Source organism: Musa acuminata, chromosome BXJ2-8 (assembly GCF_036884655.1).
Source record: "Musa acuminata AAA Group cultivar baxijiao chromosome BXJ2-8, Cavendish_Baxijiao_AAA, whole genome shotgun sequence".
Taxonomy (NCBI): Eukaryota; Viridiplantae; Streptophyta; class Magnoliopsida; order Zingiberales; family Musaceae; genus Musa; species Musa acuminata.
This window is the reverse complement of record NC_088345.1, coordinates 12694483-12711961: the sequence shown is the minus strand read 5'-3', so window position 1 is coordinate 12711961 and position 17479 is coordinate 12694483. Positions and strand designations below refer to the sequence as shown.

The window sequence follows — 17479 nt, the reverse complement described above, 5'->3', positions numbered from 1 at the left end:
ATATATATATATATATATATATATGATTTTAATTAAAAAATGTTTTGTTTTGATATCCTCTGAATTATTTTATAAAATTCTTATTATATTTTATAAGTTTTATATATCTTTTAAGGTGTGGGGAGGTGGTAACGTGTGATAGTTTATTGGTGCATGCAGATGCAAGGAGACGTCGTCTCGTCTGGTGACTGCTAGGTGCTGTGAAGGAGGCGTGAGGTGCGAAAGTCGCCGGTAGATGGCAGCGCCCGAAAGCAGCTATTTGTTGAAGCTGAAGATGAAGATGGTGAAGTTTTACCCAACTCGACCGAGAAATTAAAGAGAGAAGCAAGCAAGCAAACAAAGAAAAGCTGTGGAGAACGAAGAAGGGCGAGCGGGGGAAAGAGTCGTCCGTCGCGTGCGTCAAGAGAACGTCACGCGCTCTCCACCTACCCCTCGCCATCTCTCTCTCTCTCTCTCTCGACCTACCACCCGAACGAGGCGAGAGAGAGAGAGAGAGAGTTTATAAATGGTGAGCTAGCCGGCCGGAGCGCTAGCCAGGGATCGAATACGATCTCTGCGCCTCGACGGGTCGCAGCAAATCCTCCTCCTTCCTCTTTGGTTGCGTCGTGATTCCCGTTTGATTCCTACCTGAAGCCGACCCACCGGATAGGTGGAGGAGTAGTCGAGAGGAAGAGGCAGAGGTAGCAGAACGAAACCTCCCTTCCACATCTTCTCCTTTGGCCTCTTCCTCTATCTGCCGAGGTTTATCGTATGGCGATCACAGTACATCCTCCTCCTCTTCCTCCTGCTAACGTTATCAGCAGGAAGAGCGGATCGGTTTCTCTCAGTATCGGTGTCAGAGCTGCTGCCAACTTCGAACAAAATAAGCAGCAGCGGCAAGAACGACAAGTCGAGCAGGGCCGGAGGAAAGATACCCGCACCTCTCGCCCCTCCTCTCCTTTGGGAGCCTCCGACGAGGTGGCCTCGCGCTTGGGCTACGAGATCGCCGTTGCCAACCTCGAGCGCCTATTCTGGCAGCAGGCCGCCACGGGAGTCCGCCCGCCTGCGTCTGGGGAACCCTTCGGTCGCCCCGTCCGCGTGGCCTACCAGGGTTCCCGCGGCTCCTACTGCCAGGAGGCCGCCGCCACGGCCTTCCCCTCCTCGGCCTGCGAGGCCTTCCCCTGCGCCCACATGGAAGAAGCCTTCGACGTCCTCGAGGACCACTCCGCCGACCGCGCCGTGGTGCCCGCGGAGAACTCCCTCGACGGGCCCATCGACCGCAACCTCGACCTCCTCCTCCGCCACCCGGGAATCCGCATCCTGGGCGAGCTCGTCCTCCCGGTCAACCACTGCCTGCTCTCCCTCCCGGGCGTGCTCAGGTCCGGCCTCCGCCGGGTCATCAGTCACCCGCAGGCCCTGTCCCACTGCCGCCGGAGCCTGGAGGCCCTCGGCCTCGAGGTCGACGAGGTCTCTAGTGCCACCGATGCCGCCCGGTTCGTGGCGGAGAATCGGGTGGCGGACACCGCGGTCATCGGAAGCCGGATGGCCGCCCGGGAGTTCGGCCTGCGGGTCCTGAAGCCCAACTTCCAGGACCACCACCTCGGTGGCAACCTCACCCGCTTCCTCCAGCTCGGCCTATCTTCAGGGCACGCCCAGGCCTCTTCTTCCATCGGAGGAGGGGCAGCGCACAAGACCACCGTGGTCTTCACTCTGGACGGAGGGGCGTCAGACCTGTTCCGGGCGATGTGGATCTTCGAGAGTCGAGACCTGAGGGTGACGCGCGTCGACCACCGGCCCAACCGTGCGAAGCCGCTCCGGGTGGTTGACCGGGGCGACGACGGGATGAGGAACGTGACGTACCTGGACTACGTCTTCGTGTTGGACGTCGAAGGCAGCGTGTCGGACCCCGTCGTGGAGGCCGCACTGGCACGCTTGAACGAGATGGCCGTCTTCTCACGTGTGCTCGGAAGCTACACCTGCACGTACCAAGGAATTAATTAATTTGTATATAATGAATGAAATATACGCCGTATCCGTATGTACTCACTTACAAGCAAATACGGTCTTCCGTAATAAAAAGGAAGCATTTATTTACTTTTATTTATTTATTTTTAGAGTGATCGAAACTTGTATTTTTCAATCGTCGTTCATCCTAAGAACACTTTTTAATTAAGTTGTAGATTTAATTTTAAGCAAAAATTACAGAGTGAGCAAACGTCATTAGCATGACAACCGATGATGCCTAGGTTTACAAATGTTAATTCGAGATGTCATACCTAACTTAGTAGTTTGCTTGTTGAAATATATCCCAACCGACAACGAAACCTCTTCTTGCAACTTGTGACAAGTGCCGACATTTCCCTTTTGATACGTCGAACACCATGGCGGAGGAGAACTATGGTAAGATTGGCAACCTGCCGGTCAATGAGCGGACTCTTTTTTGGCGGGGGCAATGCGCGGCTCTAAGGTAGGGAGAGGAGGAGAGGAGATTAGGCGGAGATTCGAATGCGTTTCTTGAAAGTAAACAAAAAATAGGCTTCTTGCGATGCTTTTCGCGATTAGGCAGCGGGGAGCAGATTGTGTTTAGGCGGAAGAGGAGGGGGAAAAAGAGATGAGAGATGAAAAGCAAATTCCTGCGACGTTTCCCGGAACCAGGCACCGTCACAGCGATCGCCGGGAGGAGACTGTGACTGGGGACCCTTTTTGAAGGGCGGAAGGCCTCGTTGTTCTAGCGCGATAGCACGATCGGTTCACCCTCCTCTTCCTCCTTCTGGCGCCTCGTCGAATTGCATTATCCATCGAAAGGGGAATAAAAGGAGGTGATATCCAACTCTCTCACCCTGATGGGAAGGTGCCCGCACGGGCTCCTTTTCCGTTTGTTAAGAAGAGAACACCGATGAAAGCTTGGCCTGGGGAATCGGACGGTTGAAACTTATGCGAACGTCGGGATCTGCAATTCCCCTTGTTTTGTTGAAGTCGAAGCAGAGGCAGCCAGCGTCCACTTGGTGTGCTGCAGGTTCGACATCAACGACGTTCTCTTGTGCGCACCGAAGAAAGAATCCACTTTTAACCTCTATGAACAGTATTTATTGAAATACTCTTTGGGAACAGGATTTATTGCCTTTGAGGAGAAAACAATTTGAGATTGTGTCGCATTAAATGGTTGATTTACTGACTCCACTCCATATTTGATTGTCATTCTTTTTCTCTGTATCCTTCGTTATGCTTTTGTCGAGTCTTCCGATCGATGCTCTCCAAAGTGACTAACTTCGAATATTTAAGCTGTTGAAGTCATTACCTATAGGTGACACTCTTACTTAGCCCAGTTTTCATTTATCAATTTGGCTATAACTTGAATATTTAGAGATCTGGTTGTTGAGATGATTATTGATTTGGGATGATCTTCTACGTTTTATGGATATCACCTTCCACTATGGTTACCTACATTGCAATTAATAATTTTCTGAGTACTGTGATGTCGTACAAATAAGTTAGGAAGGAAAGATAGGCACCAGAAAAAGAGATCCTTCTTTGAACTGGCCTTCACATTTAACACATCATAGGAAACTGAAATGAACCAGCACTCGAGTCACAAGAAAATGCTATCTGATGAACTATGGTGATGCATGCTAGATTACATTTGATTTTCTAAATATATTTCATTACGTTCACATTAAGTCAAAGGTTTTTGCTTCTTGTCCAATGGAGTTAAAATTAACTCTCTTGAGAATGAGAACTCTCCCGAGTCCTAAGTTGAATGCAAAAAAAGTTTCATATAATACATTTACTAATACCCTGAATCTATCTCTTTGTTGTTTAGTTTCTTTCAATTTGAGTACCTAATAGATTATGTTTCTTTGAAGTCCTTCAACAGAATTCAAGAAGTCCATAATAACATGATATTTCATGATACCAAAAGAATATTTATCCAAATTGTAGCTTTTCGGATACAGCAATCTTTCATCCACACTAATATCTTTGTGGTTACAGGTGATGTTTTGGTTGGAACTCGATCATGGTTTGGAGGATTTCTTTACTGCATTGGTAATAAACGGCAAGGTAGTGATGAAAAGACGCTTGATTATACTTTGACCCCTCGTCAAGTAATTTGTTTTCACAATCAAATAGTTGATTTATTGTTGACATGATTTTCCCCATCTGCCATAGATTATACATGATCATGATGTATTGCTTGAATTGGTAATTTGTGTTACCAAATCAAGTTTCATGATGTGATTCTTAAAAATATTCTGTATCAAGAAGTATAGGAATGCTTAGTGGATTAATGAAGTAATGGTTGCTGAAGTATTTGTAGGATTGGTGTCCTCAAAGATGGAATTTACTTCTTGTCAACATGTATAACTTGACAAATGACAAGAGGACATGTTGTCAATTTTCAGCTGAAGAAAATAGAACATTTCATGTTGAACAGCAGGCATCGGCTGATACTACTACCATGTTCTCTTGATGTAAAGTTCTGATTTCTCAACATATTAAATCACTTCATACTTTTAATTGACTACTGTTGACAGCATATAGGAGAAATTATGGAGTTTCTTGATCACCCAAAGTGAGAAGTGACCAATCTTTCTTTACAATAAGTTCATTACAGGATGATTCACATCTTGGCTATGGGATTTTGGGTTTTTATAAGCTCAAGTTATGGCTACCATAAGCACTAGCACAAGCACAAGTCACACTTCTAATGATGTACTCTTTTAACTGTCATAGGCATGATTGCCATTAGCTTAATGTAAGATATATTTTGATTAGAGAGCAGACATAGGATTTTTCCATGAAAATATACTATGCTAGAAGATTTTGCTGTATCTTTTATCACCAGGCAGCAGCTATGTCTAACTATTTCACCAAACTACTAGACCTGAAGTCAATATTTCAGCAAACCACTAGACATGGAGCCACTAGAACTGAACTATTTCACCAGCTAGGTCTGACATATCGTTCCAATGATGGAGTCCTGGCATCTGAATAAGAAGAACAGGATCATCGAGCATATCTATTTAATGGTGCATTTTATGTTAAAAAACTATTTTTCAGAATATGATTTTGTGAAATAAATCATCATTAAAAAAAAGACCAGCTACCTTCATGCATTTATAATTTCACTGATATAAAATATAATTTATATCAATCACCAGCCTTTTCTGATATGGCTTAGGTTCTCTTTTTATTGATACGTTAATAGAATGACAGACTTGTGGGTGAGGCTTTCCTATTCTGTCATTCTTGATGCATGAGTGGAGGTAGCAAATCATTTCAGTGAATTATTACCCCTTGAAGATCAATTTGGTTTTACTTGTTTTCTAAGTCTGTCGATGTAGTCCACAGTTCTTAATGTCTGCTTGTTCATATATTTTTTTTGCAGGAAACAAGATTACAAAAGCTTAAGGAATGCTTGAATGTACCATTTGATGAGTGTCACGCAGATCATCAGGTATCATATTCTTTGACTTTATTTTCCACTTGTAAAATAAAAATGAATTGTTCTTACACATTGTGAAAGCGGGTTACTTATTTATCAAGAGTCATTCATCTTCTTTAAGATTTGTGCAGAATTAAGCTATTTACAAAATGTGTTGCTGGCTCTCCTTTTGGATACTGAGAAAAATAGATGAAACTTGCAAGAATAACTTGAAAAAGCAGAAAATCTACATACATCTCTGTTGGGCTATAAGCATATATTTCACCAATCGTCCATTTCACAGATCTGGCTCCTGAAATTGGTTTGCTGCAATCACAATTTGTTAGGAACAGTTTGAAAAAAAAATGTTTGAACTTGATGTCCTATCTTACATTTTGTGCACTCCTACACTTTTGCCACCAGGAAGCCCTCAGAGCTCTTCGGCACGCATCCTTTCCTGAAGTAAAACTTACAGGACTCAAATCAAAGCAATGGAAGGACATGGGATGGCAAGGGCCAAATCCATCAACTGATTTCAGGTGTTCATTTCTTCTTAATTTTAAATTTGCCTGCAGGTTATGTTTCTTTTACGTGCTGGTTTGTCTTAAAATTGCAATAATAATGTACTTGATCGAGTTTGAAGTATCGTTCTCATGAATGCCGCTTAACTAGCATCAAATAGCTTTTTTAAGAATGATTTGGTTCCCTAGCACTAGATAATGGTCTTAAAAATCTTCTAAAAATAGGGTCCAATAGATGTGGACACATATGGAGTTTGAATGCTTATCCAGGTGTGTGAATACATACTCGAGGTTGTTGAATCTCAAATTTTGATGATGAAATCAGTTGATAGTGTTTATGATTTGATCTGCGTTTTGAGTGACGCAGGAAGCTTCGATCAGGGAGAGACAATTAAGACAAGAATAATCATGTTGAGCCGAAATGAAACATGTCAGAAGATTGTACGTCGAGCTAGAGGATTGGTCAATGTATCGATAGAAGGTTTCATGAGAATAGTAACCATTAATTTTGAACGACTGTGGTCTACAGCTGGAATTGCAATTAATTGGGTTTGAGATTTCATTCAATTATCTTTCATTGATTTGTTAAAAAATTTTGTTAGGAACATGTTCGATCAAGGATGACTTTCTAAGAGGAGCCGACTCATATGCTGACTACTATTAGCTACGGTCCTTGCTAACTTGTAGAATAAAAATTGAAGATCTTTTTCATTAATTGTGACCATTTTGGAAGTTTTGTTATATTCTTTTGATCTCTCAATGTATCTTCTGGGTACCTATTTTTCATTGTCGTTGGTAGTTATCATGTTGGTCGTCTTAGTTCTATGCTTTTTTAAATGTTAATTATACCTCTATTTTTGCTTGTAGCTGATGGATCTTCTGTTGTTATGCAAATAAGCATATGGCTCATGCCGGGGTGAATTGATGAAAGTAACATAAATCTTTGTTTTGCCTTTTTCAGGGGTTGTGAATTTGTTTTCACTTGAGAATCTTTTTTTTTTTTTTTTGCAACGACTTATCCGGTAGGCAAATTAAAAAAAAAAGTCTTCTCTATGTATCCTTTCTTTTCTTGTAGTAGAAACAAACAATTTGATATCGGTAGCCAATGATTTTTTACACTAGCCATGGCCTGGGTGATCTAGTATCCACCAGGATGGCACATGGCACGGCATGTGCCAACATGTCGTGCCATGCTGGTCATGTGTGTGGTTGCATAATGATGTCATTCCCTATGGGGGTATGGGCACAGCACCCAGTGCGGCTCACTGGCACGTTACACATTCCAGCATGCTTGCGCAGGCCGTTATGGCAATACATTATTAAGACTGATTTCTCATTATTCCAAGATGAAGGCTACGAATGAATGAATCACATCATAAGATGACAGATTAAAATTAAATAAGCTATTAGTGGATTGCCAAGTTCAACAACAACAGCCATTCATATAATTTGCTGTTCTAACCGGGTCGGATCTCGAGTTCGTTGGCTCCGTCCTCCTCCGCTACCTCGCGACATATCCGAGCCTGTTCTAACCGGGTCAGATTTTGAATCTGCTGTCGCGCCAATAATTAGTGCATGCCGTTGGCTCCGGCCGGCCGTGGGCGCGAGAGCGGGGAAGGATCGAGATCGACAGATGGAGAGTCGTAGAGATGAGGCGAATAGAAACGGTTCCAACTCCAGTTCGACATTCCCCGCCACCGCCCTCCAGATCGAGCTCCCCCCAACTCGACGAGATCTGCCTCACCGTCCACTTCAACAACTGGTACTTCTTCTTCGTTAATTGTCTGTCCATTTGTTTATCGACAGCCCTAGGTTTGGAATCGCGCACGCCCTTTTGCCTGGGCCTTGCACCGTGGCTCGCCGCCGAGGTGCCGCCGATTCTTGGGGATTTGGGGCGTTCTCAAGCACAAAGATGACGAGGCCTCTCATGGTAATCAATCGTACCATATAGCAACTTAGAGCTTCTTAAACATATTATTCTGACCAATTTTTGCTATCGTTTTGGTGAAGTCTCCGATGAATTTTAGCGATATAAACTTGTTTCGGTCTATTTGGGGAAGATCCTGTAGAACGGGTCACATGTTGTTTATACATTAATCATGTCTGATGCATAAGTAATATTGATGAAAGGTAATATTCTACCACTGTTACTACCAAAGTATTCATCACGCTCGTAATGTTTCACACCTCGCAAAAGAACTTCGATGTCGATCTAGTTGTGGACCATCGAAATTTTTTTTTTTGGGTGAACTGTGAACATCGTTGCCTAATGAGCCAAACAGTCACTCCTTTTTTTCTTTAACTTTACTTTCGAGAAATATAGAGGGATTTAGAGATGAAATGAGAAAGTCCACATGAAAGCCATATATTGTAATCACCATGTGTAGAATTAAACCTTGATAGCCCAACCAGAGATATATTGTAATCACTGGAAGTATCTTTCAGTAAATATTTAGAGACATTATTACAAAATTCAACAAAACTGGACCAGATGGATTCTATAATACCCTGTTTAAACCTGCATTTGAAGTGGAAGAAGACTTGAACTTATAGTGCTAGAGTCTTGGGTCTAGGCATCTTAAATCAGTGGTTCAAACTCCACAAGTCAATGGATCAGTTATGCCATCAAGTCGGGGTCGTGACAAATGGCACTAGAGCTGACTTTTAGTTTTGGTTAGAATAGGAGGAAAAAAAAAAAGAAAAACCAGTGAACGAGATTTGAGTTTCAAGTGCACGCTGTGGAGTGGAGCGCCACTGGATCGTTCCTCACGTGTAACATGCTTTAGGAAGCCGGAGATGACTTGAATGGACTTCGAATCTTGTAGATGAATCTGTAGTCATCACAGTTGATCGGATTCATTCTTCGTGACTCTATTCTCACGTAAAAGTTTTCTTGAACTAGTCTTCAGTTGTGCTAGGTACAGGCTTAAATTAAAGCTAGTTGATTAGGTCCTCCATTGACTTGATCTGAACAGACCTTCGTCTTCGGTTGGCTCTATCTATGGGACCTTCGGGCCTAGCCACACTGCCATGGTGGGTGACCCTAAATTTCTTCTCCCTCGTCCTTTTCTCTGCTGCTGGTGGTGATTCTTCTTTAACATCTTTTAATTTCTTGTTCCTCGAACACATCTTTTCAGTATTCGTTTTCATGTGTTTCAATTAAAATTCATCTTCATAGTGTATGGACAAGCGGAGAAAGTTGGCTTTGACATAAATTTGCTAACATGATCAGGGTTGACTTACTTGAGCCATCATCAATGGAGAGCGTTCACGATGAGGGGTGTGTTTAGCTCGGAACCAAGGTGAGGATCCACTAGGACAAGTTAGGATCGCCATTTTTAACCGATTGAAGTTGAGGTTTGTGATGCGGACCAGGCTGGTTGGCTGTGGATGGATCGTAAAAGCAATATCTCAAACTAACTAGCAGATTGAGATGCCATGTTAATGTACCACAAAGCATTGATGGAAGCAGGTTTTCGACTGCGAGGCCATACTGAAATTTTGATCATCTGCGACATCTCCAAATGAGTTCTTGAGCTATTTGTCTTTTCTCATTTGGTCAATATTGTTTTTGTTCAAGCAGAAAAGTATGTGTGAGGTTGTGAAAAGACAACCTCATTTGGAGATGTCGTTGTTGCATCGATTCGTTCCTGTTGTTGAAAGTAAACATTCAAGCATCCACCTCGTATTCCTGTTGTTGCATCGATTCGTTCTCATCGATCTTTAAATCTTGGTGCCCTCTTATTTTCTTTCTGGTTCGTCCTGTTTCTGCCATCATTCGGGTTTGTGGGTTTGTTAGACACACTTCCTGCCTTTTTGCATGCGATCTCAAACCTGTCATCCTCTCGTGTTGGAAACTTTAATGTCCATCGTTCTCTCTTCCTTTTTTTTGGTTTGTACTTTGTGCATCTTCTTATTTCCCTCTACAATTGATTGCTTGGGGATCATCGACATTGGAGGATTATAATTCGTAATTTTGACATTATTTGATGATGAAAGGAGAGAGATGGTCACTGCATGTTGTGTTCATTGTGGCTCCTTAAGTAGGGTCTGCTGCTTTCTTGTTGGACATGCTACTAATTTGACGTGGACTTGTTGCCGATTGTTTTCTTGCTGATTCACTCGATGGGCAACACCATGGAGGATGACGTGTATACCTTGTCAAGTGGTTGGACAGCTTTATTGGTGTGGATACCTAAAGGACAATAAATGACGCACAGTCATTGTTGTCTGAAATCTAGCGGTCTTATTCATAAGATTATCCTGTACAAGTGCACCAAGTGATGTCGATGATCAACTATCTAATGATCATGTCGAACAACATTGCCTGTTGGATACTGACATTAGGACCCGTGACAAGAAGGTGAGAGGCATGTCAATCCTCCCTTGCTCCGATGAACCCATCAGGAAAGAGTCAGACGGCAGAGACAAGAAGGTGCGAAACAAAGCACAAGCACGATGCCTGCAACAAGAAGAAAGAGAAACATGCATTTTTTTTTCTTCTTTGATTACAGATCCTTAACTGTTAATAGTGGACTCCAGCTACCCATAGATAGATCCAAGGAATGTAGGCGTTTGGGGACATGAAAGAGCTATAAACACCTTTCACATCAGAGTTTTGTCACAGGACACCCAGAAAGCCCGGAAATGATGTGTTTATTGTGGTGCATACTTACATTACAACTCCACATGTATTAATATAATATGAGACATAAAACAGCATCCGGCTTTCACTATTTCTGCTCAGAACCAGTCTCTTTCGAATAACTTCATTATTATTATTATCAAGCTTGCTAGGACACGGAAGTCTCAGAAGTTGGGGCCAGCAGCGAGAATCTCCTCCGTCAGATTCCCTTCCTTGCCGATCTTGTAATTTGCAAACACCTCAAAGTTCTTCCTGAACAGGCCAGCCAGCTTCAGCAGTGTTTCCCTGTAGGCTGCCTTGTCCTGCCACTGTCCCCATTACACAGTGCGATCAGCATCACGTTCATTCTAATCTCCAATTGCTTGATACAGTGAAGGAACAATGAGAAAGAAAAAACTTACAGTGTTCATCGGATCCAGAATCTCTGATGGCACACCCTCGATCTCAGTTGGAATATCCAGCCCAAACACCTCCGTCTTCTTGTAATTGGCAGTCAGTAGGCTCCCAGAGTGTATGGCGTCGATGATCTTCCGAGTGTAGGCCAGCTTGATGCGGCTGCCCACGCCATACCTGAAGGGGATAGAAATGTGTGAAGCAGCTAGACAAGGACGAGGGCTCTCCTCTTAACGTCTTGCATGGGTCCATGACGTTTCACCTACCTTCCACCAGACCAACCGGTGTTGACTAGCCACCCAGTGGCCCCATACCTCTGCATTTTCTCGGCCAGCATTGCAGCGTACCTAGTGGGGTGGAGCATTATGAAGGCCGCACCGAAGCAAGCAGAGAACGTGGCCTGTGGCTCTTTTACACCTTCCTCAGTGCCGGCAACCTGTACTCCAGTAATGGCACATGAATACAGAAAACCACTATGATTTTATAGTTATCTGCGGTTCAAGGATGAAAAATATGGTACCAGAGCAGTGTAGCCACATATGAAATGGTACATGGTTTGGCTCAGGCTCAGCTTGCTCACTGGTGGGAGGACGCCAAAGGCATCACAGGCCAGTAGGATAACATTCCTCGGGTGCGGTCCGACACATGGTATCTTCGCATTGGGGATGAACTCGATCGGATAGGCAGCGCGAGTGTTCTCTGCAAAATCATCAATGGTGATGTTATCAGTTATCACAACTACATCAATCTGATTTTGCATTGGTGAGAGAAGAGCACAAGGGAAGTACCTGTGACCGACTTATCCGAATAGTCCACTTCACGAGTGTGCTCTTCTAATACAACATTTTCCAACACTGCAAGGTTCTCACACCTTTCATTTTACATTTTAAAGAAACGAATCCATTTTATATACAATACAAAAGCACACTGTGGATTTTACCAGTTCCAAACTTGATGGCATTCCAGATATCAGGTTCCTTCTCCTTTGATAGGTCTATGCACTTGGCGTAGCACCCACCTTCAATATTTGAAACACCATTGTCACTCCAACAATGTTCATCGTCACCGATAAGTAGCCTGTTATGATCAGTAGACAAAGTTGTCTTCCCAGTGCCTGAAAAACAAATGCATACAAAGGTAGAGTGGTTTCAGGTAGATAAAAGACACATGATTAATGAAATGAGAGATAGAAGGATGGCTCCTTATCCTACTTCGCCTAACCTTACCTGATAATCCAAAGAAGAGGGCAACATTCCCATCTTTGCCCATGTTGCACCCAGAATGTAAAGAAAGAATTTGTCTCTTAGGCATCAGATAGTGCATCAAACTGAACAGACCCTTCTTCATCTCTCCAGCATATTGAGTACCAAGGATAACCATTTCCTTTCTAGCAAGATTCAGGTCTACACTGGTTGAGGAAGTCATGTAGTGCGTGTAACGGTTGCACGGGAACTGCCCTGCATTGTAGATCGTGAAATCTGGAGTACCAAAATTTTCCAATTCTTCTGGTGTGGGACGGATGCACCTGCAGCAGCCAAGGTATCTTTTATGCATGACCTATTCTACGAAAATACACTTCTCTACTGGTTGTTTTCCATGTTTGTACTCACATATTATGCATGAATAGGGAATGGTAGGCTCTTGCTGAAACAATTCTCACTTTGATCTGATGCACAGGATCCCAGTTCAGGAATTGATCATTCACAAACACCTGTGGTGATAACATAATTAGATTCCAAAGAAGCATGCATGTAAATACTGAATCAATCGATTCAAATAAATTTACATAGTACATAAGTAAGACCAATCACAGCAAAGGATAGATAGAAGCACCTGACAGGTTAACAATGAGAATAAGGGCTGAAGCTTAAAACAGTGTATAAGTAAGAATTCATTTCTTTGGTAAAACTGGTAATTTCAGACGGTGCAGGGTATTCTCTAGTCAAGAGAGGATGAGCATTAATAAATAGAATGATTGAAAATCTTTCTTAGCATGCTTCTCTGTCTTCTTGGTTCAGTGATAAGAAATATGTGTTAATCTGTCAACTACTCGACAGAAGGGTTTTTCTTCGCATAAATTGTCAGATGTGTAGGGAAAGTGTGATAGCTGATATATGAGGAAGATCAGAGACTAGCAAAAAGAATTTTCAATTTCTTATCATCAGCAAATCTCAGGATTTGGTTTATCATAGCTCTTACATGTTAGTAGTTGCAATAATTTTAGCAAAAATTTTAGTAGTTGCAATACCTTGTCCAGAGAATTCAGGTAATCAACAGCTCTCTCCCTGTTCACTAGGAATGTGTGTTCATCCATTTCAATATTAGGCGATCCCCTACATGGACAAAAAAAGATTAATGAAGGGAGCAGATCAATAGGTAGTGACATGTGCCAAAAACAAGTAGAATACAGAATGACAGAGGAATTGTGGAACTCACTTCCCCCACCACAGCTCTTCTGCAGTGGTTTCATCGAAGACAACTCGCTTGTCCCGGGGAGCACGGCCGGTCTTTGCACCAGACAAGGTGGCCAAAGCTCCAGTCGATGTGATAAACGATCCCTTCTCATATTTTATGGCTTGTTCATACAGTTCTGGAACGACAAAGGTTACTTGATCAATAAAAGCAATGTACAAGTTGAGTGTCATGTATGAGGATTTGTACTCATGCATGCTCAGAGATGAAAGTTTCAGATGAGTACAAGTCATGAGAATTACACAGGTCAAACAGCTGAGCATGATCTCCACAAGGATATAAACTAAATGCATGAACCTCTTCAGGATGAAGAGGAGAACTACCAGTGAGTGGGATAAAGAACAAAGAAGAAAGGGGGGGAAAAGGAGTTATGGAAGCAAGATTATGCATTGCATATGGCAACATCAATGGACACTTGGGCATATTTACAACTAATGAATGATCGGCTGATGTTTGACAGTGACCTTGGGCAACCTTGGCAAGTTGGTGAAGTGAATGTTTACCTGCAGGCGAGAGGTTGACAAATGCATGAACCTCTTCACTCTTCAGGATGAAGAAGTAATGAATGGGATAAAAAACAAAGAAGAAAGGGGGAAAAGAGGAGTTATGAGAGAAAGATCGTGCATTGCATACTAGGTGCATATGGAAACATCGTGTGGGCATATTGACCACTGATGAATGATGTTGACAGTGAGATTGAGCAACCTTGGCTTAGTCGGTGAAATGCTTCCAGGCTTCTAACCCAAACAAACATCCATGGGCAGAGAGGGGAAGAGCATGTAACCTGCAGGTGAGAGGTTGTAGAGGACATGGGTGAACTTGAGGGCGCTGTCGCTGACGCTGATGGTCGGGGTGAAGTAATGGTGGTGAACAGTGCTGATCTTGGGGGTGTCCGCCTTCCTCGCCGGATCGCCCTTCACCAACTTGGGTCCTGTCTCTCGAGTCAGCGATGCCAGCGACGCACTGCACGCGTCGTCATCAGCGAGCCAGGATTTGGGGTTAGAGCCAGCAAACTGGTGGAAGGCGGGCAGACGGGGGTTCACCTGATGGACTGGAGCTGCAGCCTCTGGCGCTCCTCGTCGGAGATGGTGGCAAAGGGGGCGCCCTGGCCATCCTTGACGGGGGTGGTGGGGGCGGAGCGCTTCTTCTGGAGGGAGTGGAGCTCGTCGATGGTCTGCGCCTTCACCGGCGGGGTGCTGTCGTCGTGGCAGATGCCGTCGTTGCCGTCCCGATCCTCCCCGTCCTTGGTCTTCTTGAAGCTGATGCTGCGGCTTGTCTGGATCGGTGGCAGCCTTCCGCGCGGCGACACCACCGCCGGCACACCCCCATTGGCGAAGCTGAACTCTGCCTTCCCCCCCTCCATCGCTGTGCTACTTGCTCTTTAGGCCTGCCTTGATACGAAAACGAAACGGAGATCAAGAGAGAGAGAGAGATGGCATCACTTTGCTTGTGCTAAGCTTAGTCGACCGAGCATAAAGAAGACAGATCGTTCACCTGGATGCAGATGAAGAAGCCCGAAGAAGAGGTGGAATACAGAGGGGAGGTGGCCGTCCTTTTAGAGGTCACGGAGCGTGCCCCAAGAAGGAGGCAGACAACTCGATACTACTACCGTTGAAGAGGCAGTTGACGGTGGGTGATGGATCGGACGGGAAGGCTCGTGGTCTCCTCGTGGACAAGAACCCCGTGACAGACTGGAGCCGGTTCGCGTACCAAATCGTGTATGGATATTCATAAATCCTGGAAAGTGACAGGCTTTTTCTTTCCCAAGTTGCTTACTTATCTCGTCACTTCTTTCGTAGTCCATAAGGAGGGCTCGGCTCGGGCACGTGCGCCCGCCAAGAAGTCGTCGAGGACACACGTAATTTATTGACGACGTCGCGGCCTAATAGGCATATTGGCGGTGACGAGGCACCGACAGGCTCAAAATGCATAGAACGAGTCAAGATGAATGAATTAATTCATGGCGATCATGATAGCTAATCGGATAATAAATATAATTAGTTGATCTGGAGGATGATGAGGACGCTGGCTGTCGTTACAGGGTGGTGATAAATGGAAGCAGGCATCATGTTTGCCTCGTCATATCGTCGTCAGATTTCATTGGAGACCAGCAGGCGGGCATCATGTTTGCCTCGTCATGTCGTTCTCAGATTTCATAGCTAATGGAAGCATGGGATTGACCTTCTCTCCGGGATTTACGGATACTTGTGTTGCCAGCGCCCACACGTAAACTAAGTGGTTTAGCCGATGACATGGTCATTATTTATTCATAGAAGAGGTAAGCAGGGATGGAGTCGTAGTTCATCCGCATCTACGTGTTGCTGACTTAGGGGTAGTAGTTGGTCGACATGGGAGTCGGAGGGAATACCACATGCATCTTAGGGGGCGATGACCGGGTGATTCCTCCACGTCACTAACCGATCACCCCTGCAAATAAGTCTTTTAATATGCATGCAATATCAATTACGATGCTATTTTTGTTACGTCTAGAATTTAGTGTCATTTTTGGTCCAACATTCAAATTTTTCGGTAAGTCCGATTAGGCGTCAGAAAAGTAACATTTAGCATGACAAGAGGATAATCAATGGAGAAGAATATATAACATATAAAGATTGAGATGACTGAATTCGAGTCATAGCTTGATATTGGTAATTAAATTTGATGATGCTCAAAATAAACGAGGTGTTTGGTAAAAAGATGAGACCATATAAAGAATGGTGAATTATTTGATGATTGAAAAAGTCATACAAAGCTCATAGAGATGAGGGAGTTACTAATTTAAAGAATTTTATATTCATGTAAGGGCTTGTATGCAGACGATGGATTGTTTATGGCCATCCAAAGGCTACCGAAACTTGGAGTTATAGAGTATTGAAACTTTCTCTTCGACATGAGAAAGGAGCGTAACGAGGCTTGTATTAGTAAAGAGACACAATCTAGCAAGTACATTCATGGTGGTGGAATGATGCACAGGTTGTTCAAATAGGTAAAGTAGTCCAAAAGGATAGTGTTATCCAAAACTTCTAGAGGGAATAATACAAAGAAAAAGATTGTTCTAACAAAACAAATATCTAGGAGGGATAAGTCCTAGTTCTATAAAGAGAGAATCATGTGCAACAAACTACATATATTGAGAGGGATACCTCAAGATAATAGCTCTATAAAGCTCAGCGAACTAAGAAAGCGATGATGAGTTGTCACATAATCTTACACGAGGTGATGTGTTGGTGAATGCATTACGAGATCAAGACCTTAGCACATGGCAAGACTACGCGAGGGTAGGTACTTTTCAAGAATATATCATAGTGCTACCATTCGAGTTACCACAAATGAAGCAATACGTAATAGAGATTATGCGGGAGGTAGGGCCTAGGATCCCGATAATGGTACATCAATTTCAGCAAAGTCGGTGGACTTTAAGAGTTGTTAGGTGACAGACTATACTAGAGATGTGCTTCATCCAAATGTGACCCGAGATCGCGTAAACAAAGGTCGATTATCAAATGAGTGAATATAATCGAAAGTGGCGAAAGCCTTGCTACATGCTAGCAAAAGTCACATGTGGAGAGATCATAGTCCAAGTTCATCCCACAAAGATTAGAATACAATGAAGATATCACCGGGAGGCGACATGGTGCAATGAATCATAGTGGAATAGTTCAAGATATTGGGAGCTTCACTTTGGTGAACAACGTAATGACAAAAGATATGAATTCAAGAAGTAAATGTCATCACACCACAAAGGTAGGTCTTCTGTACGTACATCGAATTTTGCATCGGATGAAAGCCTTGGTTATCAGCATATAAGGGTTGTGTACCATCGAAAGAGAATTTTGAGTACAAGTACCATTGAGTCTCGTAGGAGGACTTGATCATATAGAGGTATGATCGAAGTAATTGGAGTGTTAGACTGCTCTATAACTCATATTCGCTTAAGAGAGCTCGACAAGCCAAAAGATAAGATCAAGTGATCGTTACTACTAAGAATATAAAGGAGGATAGAATTAACATGAGCCCCATAACATGATGGCGAAAGCCATCGTGAGA

At 43.5% G+C, this 17479-nt stretch overlaps 3 protein-coding genes across 9 annotated transcripts; 2 read left to right on the top strand and 1 right to left on the bottom strand.

Moving 5' to 3' along the window:
* Window positions 1-750: 750 nt before the first annotated feature.
* LOC103995022 (arogenate dehydratase/prephenate dehydratase 2, chloroplastic) lies at window positions 751-1980 on the top strand. The gene has a single exon (XM_009415506.3). The coding sequence runs from the start codon at window positions 751-753 to the stop codon at window positions 1978-1980; it is 1230 nt and encodes a 409-aa protein (XP_009413781.2).
* A 325-nt stretch (window positions 1981-2305) lies between these two features.
* Window positions 2306-9548, top strand: LOC103994960 (uncharacterized). 7 transcript variants are annotated; one of them, XM_065121069.1, is made up of 8 exons: window positions 2306-2995; window positions 3970-4038; window positions 4380-4448; window positions 5366-5434; window positions 5825-5940; window positions 6790-7852; window positions 9155-9224; window positions 9298-9548. In XM_065121069.1, exons 2-6 carry the CDS (start codon window positions 3973-3975, stop codon window positions 6791-6793), a joined length of 324 nt encoding a protein of 107 aa, XP_064977141.1. In that variant the 5' UTR covers window positions 2306-2995; window positions 3970-3972; the 3' UTR covers window positions 6794-7852; window positions 9155-9224; window positions 9298-9548. The 7 variants fall into 7 exon arrangements, with proteins under 7 accessions (XP_064977141.1, XP_064977138.1, XP_064977140.1 ...); XM_065121066.1 differs by lacking the exon at window positions 6790-7852; XM_065121068.1 differs by having other exon boundaries at window positions 9155-9548.
* Window positions 9549-10392: 844 nt separating this feature from the next.
* LOC135619240 (phosphoenolpyruvate carboxykinase (ATP) 1-like) lies at window positions 10393-15084 on the bottom strand. The gene is made up of 13 exons (XM_065121065.1): window positions 14927-15084; window positions 14476-14819; window positions 14217-14395; window positions 13397-13550; window positions 13209-13293; window positions 12571-12671; window positions 12187-12485; window positions 11901-12074; window positions 11749-11814; window positions 11481-11659; window positions 11227-11396; window positions 10969-11137; window positions 10393-10875 (listed from the first exon to the last, which is right to left on the bottom strand). Exons 2-13 carry the CDS (start codon window positions 14793-14795, stop codon window positions 10732-10734), a joined length of 2040 nt encoding a protein of 679 aa, XP_064977137.1. The 5' UTR covers window positions 14796-14819; window positions 14927-15084; the 3' UTR covers window positions 10393-10731.
* Between the last annotated feature and the right edge of the window lie 2395 nt (window positions 15085-17479).

What these genes read in the sequence shown, in the direction of transcription:
- LOC103994960 (XM_065121066.1), top strand. Translation starts at nt 3,973, where the DNA reads ATGTTTTGGTTGGAACTCGATCATGGTTTGGAGGATTTCTTTACTGCA. An exon ending in CATTGGTAATAAACGGCAAG is followed by an intron (nt 4,039 to 4,379) that starts GTAGTGATGAAA and finishes GTCAATTTTCAG; the next exon opens with CTGAAGAAAATAGAACATTT. An exon ending in TACTACCATGTTCTCTTGAT is followed by an intron (nt 4,449 to 5,365) that starts GTAAAGTTCTGA and finishes TTTTTTTTGCAG; the next exon opens with GAAACAAGATTACAAAAGCT.
- LOC135619240 (XM_065121065.1), bottom strand. Translation starts at nt 14,795, where the DNA reads ATGGAGGGGGGGAAGGCAGAGTTCAGCTTCGCCAATGGGGGTGTGCCG. An exon ending in TGCCATCAAGTTTGGAACTG is followed by an intron (nt 11,815 to 11,900) that starts GTAAAATCCACA and finishes AGAACCTTGCAG; the next exon opens with TGTTGGAAAATGTTGTATTA. An exon ending in TTCTGGATCCGATGAACACT is followed by an intron (nt 10,876 to 10,968) that starts GTAAGTTTTTTC and finishes TAATGGGGACAG; the next exon opens with TGGCAGGACAAGGCAGCCTA.
- LOC103995022 (XM_009415506.3), top strand. Translation starts at nt 751, where the DNA reads ATGGCGATCACAGTACATCCTCCTCCTCTTCCTCCTGCTAACGTTATC.